The sequence below is a fragment of the Microtus ochrogaster genome, unplaced genomic scaffold (assembly GCF_000317375.1).
Source record: "Microtus ochrogaster isolate Prairie Vole_2 unplaced genomic scaffold, MicOch1.0 UNK136, whole genome shotgun sequence".
NCBI lineage: Eukaryota > Metazoa > Chordata > Mammalia > Rodentia > Cricetidae > Microtus > Microtus ochrogaster.
In genome coordinates this window covers 171,422-182,090 of record NW_004949234.1, presented here as the reverse complement: position 1 = coordinate 182,090, position 10,669 = coordinate 171,422, and the positions used below count along the sequence as shown (strand labels likewise).

The 10,669-nt window shown below is 33.8% G+C and overlaps 1 gene segment (V, D, J or C); it reads right to left on the bottom strand.

The window, feature by feature from the left end:
* Positions 1 to 1,801: 1,801 nt before the first annotated feature.
* LOC101986643 lies at positions 1,802 to 2,570 on the bottom strand. The segment is given in 2 exon segments: positions 1,802 to 2,178; positions 2,522 to 2,570. Coding segments are annotated over 2 exon segments (426 nt in total).
* Between the last annotated feature and the right edge of the window lie 8,099 nt (positions 2,571 to 10,669).

Below are 10,669 nucleotides of genomic sequence, written 5' to 3'. Positions count from 1 at the left end.
GAGATATGGATAGAGATGGAGTAGAGAATTAAAATCTTTTAAGCAAATAACAGAGTCAGCCTTTATACAGAAATGACTTCCTGAAGGACAACTTTGCATTGAGGTTGTGATCCTAAATTTTTGTTGTTCTTTAAAGAATAACTGAATAAAAGAGAAGACATGAAAGTAGGAAGGTGACTAGTTGGGAAGAATATGGGGGTCACCATTTTTGGGAAGAGACTAAGATGGAAATGGTAAACTGGTATACATATGTGTAATTTACAGAAGAAAGACAGAGACAGATACTGGGAGACAGGTATGATAGATGATAGTCAGACAGAAGACACATAGATAGATATTCATTGAAGTTAGCAGAGAGATCATCTGCAAAGTTTCCTGGAGTCCTCCTCAGTGATGGTTGATGCTTTCTCTATTGTTGTTACACTAAAAGAACCAGGAACAAGAATAAATATTGTCCACCTTAATTGTATGAGAAAAACACAAAGATTAAATTAAATATCATGAATAACGATACTAAGGTACTTAAACAAATCAAAAAGTTTTGTAAGGCCTTGTAAGCATATGAAGTACCTTGTGTCTATTAACCCTCTATCATATGAGATCAACATGAAAGCAAATGTGTCTTCTGTAACTGTAAGAGTGTAAAAGTGTGGCTTATGTCAGTCCCTACATCTTTCCCAGAATTCCTTGTTGCTGATAAATCTTCCCTCATAGGCACTGTTTAGAGCAGCTGCAAAGCTGTCACTGTTTACTTTTTCTTTCTTTTTTTTTGTAGACCAGGCTGGTCTCGAACTCACAGAGATCCGCCTGCCTATGCCTCCCGAGTGCTGGGATTAAAGGCGTGCACCACCACCGCCCGGCTCTGTTTACTTTTTTTAGAAGGCACAAAACCCATATTACGTTCTCGTTCACTAAAGTGTCATTTCCTTGTTTAAAGCCAGGCTCACCATACGACTCAGAGGAAAATGGATCCTCCTCAAATTGAAAAATATCAAAGAAACCTCATAAGATTGTTGTTAAGTCTGATGTACTGTCCCAAATCTGTTTTTCACAGGAAAACAGGTAACAAACAGACTGAGAAGACCCACATCCCAGTAGGTGGACAAAATACCAGATTTCATTGGGACATTTACAGGTTTTGATGATGTTGAATACATTTATAGAGTTATGCTGATTCCAACAATATGCACACTGTAACCTAAGTACAGCCTAGAGTATCCTTGTTATTTCATAGACATATTTTCAGGAGAAATTCTTTCTGCACAGAAATCTTAAAGAAAATTTTCACAGCCATAATTATGACAGATTCAAGAGTAAAAATATAAATACTTAAGAAGCATATGGATGGCGGTAAAATTAAATCTCTAAGTGAATTTCCCACCTATAGTTTAGGCCCTTTAAAAAATATGCACAATATTTTAAATATATTCAAAATAATTCTCTCAAGTTTACTTGGGAAAGTAAAAGAGAAAATGGATAGACATCTCTGAATTTTTAAAACTGAAAGAGAATTTAACAAACATATACATCATTAAAGGGAATCATTAAACATGAAAATCAGGAAATTAATTAAATTTTAAGTGCTTAAAATTTTCAGCAATAAACTGAATTCATTAGACGAAATTTTTCTTGTATAGAAGCAAAACCATGGGTGTTACAGAATGAAAGACCAAAAATTGGTGTCACATGAGGACTAGCCAAACCTCTTATCCAGACAGATGAGTCTAGTCAGATCTCTGAGTTGCAAACAATTACCCCGGTTGCCTCTCACCGAGATGCAGAGTAAACTGCTCTTCTCCAGTCAAGCAGCACATTGCAACTGGGCCTCTCTGAGCAAAGTTATTGTTAGGTTCTGTATCACTGTGGGAGGAGCATATGTATGCTGAAAGCAGTAATAAACTCCCAAATCCTCAGCCTCTACTTTGCTGATTTTGAGAGTGAAATCTGTCCCTGACCCACTGCCACTGAACCTGTCAGGGACTCCAGAGTTACCTTTGGACACCAAATAGATTAGGTTCTGTGGAGACTGGCCTGGCCTCTGTAGGAGCCAAATCAAATAGGTATTTCCATCACTACTTAAGAGACTCTGACTTGACCGACAAGAGATGGAGGCTGATTGTCCAATGGTAACTGATAAAGAGAGTGGAGTCTGGGTCATCACAGCATCACCACTGGTTCCTGAAATTTTAATAGCAAAGTTCAATGTTATATGTAAACTTTCTGAACAATCTTTGTGAATTCCATTATGTTATTCATTTCAAAAGAGTCCATACTGTCTTTTATGTTTTGTAAAAAATAAATCAAACACTTTATACACACACAAAATAAATGAGACAGAGGTCTTAGAACTTATAGTCTATACCAACCCTAAGATTCCTCATCTTAGTGCTGATCCCAACTCTTTAATTTCTCATTATCACATAAGATAAGAATCTGCTTCATCACTCATGGACAGTACACATAGGCAGCCAGAGGTCATCCTCTATCCCCATTCCCAACTATTGTTTCTCTCTATCCTTACCTGAGATGCACAAAATTAGCAGAAATATAAACTGGACACGGCACATCATTTTGAGGAGATAAATTTTGTAGAATTGTCAATAATGGCAAGAACACAGTTGAGCTTTTATTTTAGGACATCAAAGCAATGACCTCCCTGGGGAGCAATATGCAAATACAATGATGTATATAACAGTGTCCATAGAGAATTGTTATGGGGGCTTAAAAATTTTGAAAAATGATTCAAAGACATCTTCTTCTATAACAGGAATGAAAGTAGTAAAACAAAATATAATGACAGATGGGAGACTAGCAGGATGCTAAAAAAATGATACTGTAATTCAATCAGTTGTAAATATGGATTAACAATGTAGTCTTCTTGTCTAATTGGAAATTTACTTAACTTTCTCTTTGAAGAAACAGCCAAATTTCAGAGATATAGGGGGATATAATGAAACACAAAGCTAATTACCATCAGGGTTGAAATGAGCTCATAGTACTTTGTATTCACTGTCTCTAATCCACTCCAAGATTACAAAATGGAAGCAAATCATTCAACTCTCTCTTTAAATTATTGACTGTACTCTTATTCACTATTAAAACATAGATTTCTGCTTATAATCATGGTGAATCAGTTACATTATAAATGTTTGTCAATTAAAAATGTATACAATAATCATTATTGTACCTACTCATACATCCTATAGATTCATAAAGAAATACATGCATTTAATCATTATCATATACACCATATTTGAAAACACATTGTTTTCATAACATTGAAATTTTTCTAGATCAAATTCTCTTAAGCATACATATCTGACAACCTCTGAGCTTCTTGTTGTCAGTGCACATTATATAATTTTTTCATTCTCCAACTCATTTGAATGAAATCATAATCATATATTCTTCAGTGTCTTAAATTCATCTTCAATGTACAAATGTTTCTCTAAAGGTTCACTAATGACATGTAAATAAAATATTAATATGTCTCCAGGGATGAATCTTCTAGTAAAGATAACAATTATTCTCCAATATGGTTTCTCTATAGCTTTGAAGCTTGCCCTTGAAGACTGGGCTGACCTCATACTCACAAAGACCCTCCTGCCTCTGCATTCCAAGTGCTGGGATTAAGGCCGCATGCCACCACCAGCCACTTCCAGTTATCTTGAGAAGATATGCAGGAGAGTATTTGGCAGACTACATGTCAGATATAAAAATAATGCTATTATAATTCATTAAATATTGATTTCTTTGCCTAGCAATGTAAACATTTGTTGTCATTGTGATATTAATTTATACTCAGAATATATACTTCATCATTTCATTACTATTTTAATATTTTGTATTGTTTCCTGGTACAAGGGCATAACTATGCTCCAAAGTATAAATGTAAATGCATTGCTTATCCTTTGTGAAAAGCTCTCCCAGTAATTTTCATTGTTCTTTTTATTTCTTTGTTTTCTCACTGAATGCTAACCATGAGCATCTTTCTGACATTCATGTCTTCCAATTTTTTTGTAAAATATAGTTAATGTTATTAAATAAATGGCAAAATATAAAACAGAGCTGCCTATTAGAAGGTATTAGTAACATATAAAAATTGACTCAGTAATATTTATGGTAGCAATTAATTTCATAATTACATAATTACCTTATTTCAATATGTTGGAACCCAAATGATAACTCAAGGAAGTCACAAATTCCACCTTATTAGCTAAAAAAAGAAAATGAGCAAATGATGATCCCTTGCACAAATGACCGAACAAGTCCATAATGAACACAAGTCTTCACATAAAATGACTGAAAATTATCACAGAGATGGGCTTAATCATGAAACTAAACCCTCTTAGAAAAACTATGGGGAAATTCTGGCTAATCTGGGATTTGGAGGTGACTTAGTACAACACCAAGCTGATGACCTATGAATAAAATTGTATGACAGAATTCAATAACATGCTGTAATTTATCTGTGAAAAACACTAGCAAAAAACAGGGATATTTTCAAAACCTCTGTCATAAATATTCAACATTTATATTTAAGAATATTGAACATTTATATTCATTATTTAATATAAGATATCTTTAAGATATAATATCTAAAACATATTTAAATATTCAATTAACTTCAGTTCAAAAATGAATCCAATCATTTTATTGCTATTTACATAATTTATTTATTTTTAAATAATAAGAAATTGATATCATTTTTGAAAAAAGTGCAATGTCCTCAAACTGTACCTCATAAAACAGGATATGGACAACATTTCCTCACATTACAGCCTCATTTTATATTATATATTAGTTTAGTGTGAGAAAATATATGCTACTGGAGCAAGTAATTAAATCAAGTTATACACTGCTATTTATTTGTGAGAATATTGGAAATGCAAAACACTGGCAAAACAAAATGATGAAATGGGTTTGGGAAATCCTGAATTCTTTTCACTCCTTTTGGAAATGCAACTTGTGGTATGATTTAAAAGACAGTTTGGTGATGTATTACAATATAAAGCAAGTTCTTTACCTTACCATGGTGCATTTTTGCATTCACCTAAAGAATTCCAAAACTTATATTTGCACAAAATTGACATAGAATGTTTATTGCAGCATTATATCAATGCCTGAGTTTTAATATAATTCCCTACTATTGGAAAATGTATGAATATTCTGTGGCATATCTAGCCGTGGAATATCATTGATGGCAAAGATGACACTGATATTTGAAAATTAACTGAGAAACATAAAAGTATATTTCCTAGAGAAGACAATCTAAATATTTCATTACCTTAATATTCAAATTATATGATATTCAAGAAAAGGCAAACCTATGGGGTAGAAAAATCATTAGGTTTATCCAGTGATTAAAGGGCAGGAATGATGCATGTTGATCAGATTTTTTCAGGGCAGTAGAACAACTCATTATGCTCCACAATGGAGGATACATTACATAATATAATTGTTCAGAGGCATTTTTTAGATGAAACCACAGCAATGTCCTAATGAAATCATGTTCTCTGAGTGGTAAGTCATCCAGAACAGAAAGTCACACAATGCAACAAATGCACTGCTGTGATGGGAGATACTCATAATGAGAGCGACTGAACACATTTATGGACAGAAGGGACACAACCAAATAAAACTTGTCTACTTCTAACAGGAAGCTAAATGCTTTGCATCTTGACAAACTTTGATGATCAAATGTTCATAAAATAACCTCAAATTTGCTATTAATTTGAACTCATGAAACCTGAACTTGAATTTACAGAATGATGAACACTTCATGTCTCATACATCTCTTGTTTCCAGGTTAACTATTTCTCATGAATGATTAAATCAAAAAGGAGCAATTTTGAAGGTTGTTTTTTTTTCTTCTTTTTTTGGCTGTTTTGGAGGGTTAATGTAAGTCTTGAGAACAAAATATTTTTATTTGTAAAAGATTATACAAACAGCACAAAATATGGTAAGTCTTAGGTTTGACCTCTCTGGTAGTTTTAATGTATTTGAACCCAATAATATCATAGGTAATGGCACTATTGGGAGATGAGGCGTTGTTGGAGTGGGTATGGTCTTGTTGAAGGTAGTGTGCCACTTTGGAGAAACGGTTTTGTGGTTTCCTATGCACAGAATACCACTCTGTGTGTCAGTTGACTTCTTCTTGCCTGCAATATGTAGGAATCTCAGGTATTCCTTCCTCACATTTGTCATCCATCTACCTGCACGGCACCATGATTTCTGCCATGATCATAATGGACTGAAACTCTAAAAGTATAAGCAAGCCACCAATTAAATGTTTTATTTACAAGAGTTGCTGTGGTCATAGTGTCTCTTCACAACAATAGAAAACATAACTAAAACTATCTTTGTGGGCTTGGAGTAAGTTTCTTGATTTGGATAATGACAGTGATCCAATTCAGTTAGGAAAAGTCAAAAGAGCAAGCTACCACCCAATATCCTAATCCAGACCTAACTCTCTACTGTTTGGGGCTGTGGATCAGATAGAAGAACATTACTTCTTGTGTCAGGAATTTTATTCTCAGACACGTGATTGTGCAGTTGAAGTCAAGTGAAGTCAGTTCAGCTGGAAGAGTACATTTTGGGATTGCTCAGATAATTACATCCAAAAACCTTCAAGCTTAGGTGCTTCTAAAAGAACTTCCCAACAGTTAAAGATGCCATCAGATGCAGTTGTGAGCTCAGTCTCACACTTCTACTTCTATAGTTGGTTCATGTTATGATCTATATTATTGTGAGTGTCAAATAACTAACCTCTGACTTTGATAAGTTCCAGCATTTTTCTGATTCCACATTGTTGATTTTGAGGGAAAAAATTGTCCCTAACATGTGAATATTGAATCTCTCTAAGGAGTTCCAGAGATTAAACCAGAAGCATACTTGAAGTGGAGCATTAAAGTCTGGTTCAGTTTCGTTGATATCAGTATATATGTATGACATTGTTCTTAGTGGGATGACAGTTGAGGGTGACTCTATCCCATGGACTCACAGACAGGACAACTGGACACTGTATCAGTACAAAGTCCTCTCTGGATGAAACCAGATGTGGAACATTAATTAGATCATGACTAGTACATAAAAAGTTTGTCTAACACACTTTGAAATGTGGAAAAATATTTCTTTCTTCTTAATTTTACATATAAACTGTGACAGTTCCATATGATATGGAGCTCCATAGTAAAAAACGAAATTGGAACATGTATGTAATATCACTACATTTCTAGGGGTTCTGTCCTGAAATCCAAAAGCCCAACAAACTGTGGTGGTGACAGTATCTTCTGATTTCTCTATGTATATGTCTATCATCCTGTAGCAGAGCCACAGATAGTCTTACAGTGCTCTAAGAATTAAACAAGGGGTCTATTTAAAACAGGTACTTATATTAATGATGGGATTTTCATATTGTTTTGAAAACTGACACTAACCAGGGCAACAGGCTCTGTGGTCTCGAGTATGAACATATTATGTCTCCCTCTGCTGTATACCTGTGGAAGTAGAAATTTGATAGCAACCTCTGGATGCTCTCACAGATAGAAAGTTGAACAGTGAGGAGAATCTAATGTAGTTATTTTGACTGCCAAATTAATGTGGAAAGAAAAACCCTCATATTCTTGTTTTCAATCAAGAGTTATGTTGATTCCTCTACTCTCAGTATTGCCTGAATACTCTTTCATTGTTTGAATATAATGCACCAATCCTTGTAACATTACAGTGGCATCATGTTAATTGGACATGTGAAACCAGAAATTTCAACAGTTTGCTTTCTGTTGAAAGTATGAAATTGCATTCTTCCATGTACGAAATAAAAACTTTAAAACAATTTGTGTCTCCCAACTGTGGAAGGATTTTGGAGGACTATAATTCAAAATACTTCTTTATCTTTTTAAATATGACATTGAAGATTTGCATTTCTACCACCAAGATTGAAGCAGAGAATGGATAAATATTTCTGAAGTATTGACACAATAAGCCATGTTCATCAAAGTGTTTCTAGGATATTAAATCAATATACTCTGTTTCTCATATAAAATTTTATTTGCTTTGTTATGATACCTAACAGACCACCATTCTGATTCAGTCTGAATCAAAAGAGGACACTTCATCATGTTGATGTTTGACAAGTACATGGTCTCATGGGCCATAAGCTAATAGAGAACATATTGATAAAATTCAGAAAACAATTGAGAATTTTCAGAAAATTAAAACAGAGACACAGCAAAGAACATTAAGACTGTAGATTGATTATGATCATCATCTCAAAACACAAATAATGATCACTTCACTGACCAAAGTGTGCCTCCCAAATAATGAGCATATGTGTGACACTCTATGCATCTAGTTTCCTAAACTGGGTATGCAGTCTTTTAAAGGTTTACATTTTAATGGAATATGAAAGTTACCAGTCAAAATTGTACATGATAATTTTAGCATCAACCTTAGCAGATGAAGATCTTTTGTGGTCTGTCTTCCAGTAGGAATGGTGATTCCCACTTTACTTGACATTTATCTTAACATAACATATAAAATTTAATCAGTTTTTCAATTATTTATCTGAAGCTAAATGTTCAAGAATTATGTCAAGATTTAAAACATGGAAACAAGCAATATGCCCTTTATTATTAGAATATATAATGAATATTGTTTGAATATACTATAACCTATTTTTCTCAATTAATTGTAAAGTGAACTGGAACACTTGAAAATGAAAAGTAGCATTATATTAATTGGAACAGCATTGTGATTAAGTAGTTATCAATATTAAATTTTTGAATATATATTTTGTAATATATATAAAAATATATATTTTGAGAAAGTGAAGAATATGTGGCATGTTAAAAATATTGTGTTCGGCCGTGTTGCTCTAGTCATTAGTAAATCACTGAGAAAGCATTATTATCCATCTCCTATCAGTTATTAGCTGACTGTAGTTATTTGTCTTGGGGTAGAACCTTGCAAATAATGCTCCTTTCTCTCTATCATTTTCCTTCATGTTACCTTTGTTCTGGTTGCATTTATATAGCCAATTTATAGTACAAATTATGTCATAACAGGATCTTCTGGTATTCTTGCATTTGCAATCTCTCTGCCCATTTTTGATAAAGTTCCCTGAGCCATATGTGAACAAGTTATGGTGTAGATGTATCAGATCTGACAGAGAAATTAGTCCTCTACCATATATACACAAACAACGGAAACAGAATTAACCATATATTTATATATAATATACTTATACATATATATAATAACCATATATATTTATCAAATATATATATATATATATATTTGATTCTGTGTGTGTATGTGTGTGAGTGTGTGAATTTGTATGTATACCATACAACCATAGATATACATATGAAACAATAATAAACGAGAAGGGGGCAACAAAAATTTATGAGAAAAAAATATGGTCATTTGTTCATTCTCATAAGTAGATACTAATATTGAAAAGTCTGATTTGGGTGTTAAATCTAGAGCTTGTAAGGTGGGAGTTTTAAGGGAACTGGAAAGTGAACATAAGAAGGGGAGGAGATAGTAGAATTTATGTGATATGAAAGTAGATAGCAAGAATACCATGGGTCAAAAATTTTTAAGCAAGGGTAGGGCAGGGAAGAGCTGAGAGAAGAAGATGTTGAATCACCAAAAGTAAGAGTGGTCACAAAACTTTAGAAAAACACATAGTTTTCTAATTCTATCACTAAAATCTGAAGTACTCTGCATGATATAAATAATGGTCCTCTTGAAGCTAAATATTATAAAACAAAGATTCTAGTGTCATCTATAGGAATCTTATTAGGGAGGAGGTCCCAATGTAATAAAACAATAGATGCTATTATCAGTTTTCTTGCTTGCTTACCAGAACTAGATCATTAACCCCTATTGCTAAATGCACAATGAATTTTTATTGCAGAATATATAGAAATGATGATAGGATTCACCTGAAAGATTCCTTTTGAATTGCTAACTTTTACAGTTCTGGAAAATTTTCTTCAAAGTACCAGTGGAGAAGAAAATTATGAAAATCTTCTTCTGCTGTGGACTTTGTAAGTTTTGCAATATTCCCAATCACAGGACGAACCTAGAATTTTGTGATTAGACTGTGTCCCACTCACATAGAAATCAAGTATCAATATTGTGAGGCCAGTCAAGTGTCCATGGCAGGAGAAGTTATATACTCTATTAGTTAAATAACAACTAATATCAAATTGGTTTCTAATTGATTTACTGTTACCCTTCATCTGCAAAACTCCTTTTTGTAGTGGTTTGTGTGAAATGTACAGGTTCATAGCTCTTCAAAGTGCTAAGAATAACTGTAGAGTACAAACAATTATCATCAAAGGGATATGCCTACCATCTGATTTAGGTTTTGAAAAGTATTGTTTATTAGGCTGTAGGAAGAAAATAAGAATCAGAGAATAGCAAGGAATGCCTGAAAGTGTGGATTGTAAGCATGATCACTGTGCTCTTGACCTTCTTGCTGTGGTAACCTGGATAAGATGTGCACAAGATTGGACCCTGTTGCGGGAGGTGAAAAGGCTACGGTTTGACAAAGAAGGTGACGTCCGAGAGACAGCTAGCCAGACGGTGTCCAGTGAAGGCTCAGTTAGAGCAGAGGAAGCTGAAACAGCATCTTCCCCTCCGGAGAAGGATAGAGAAA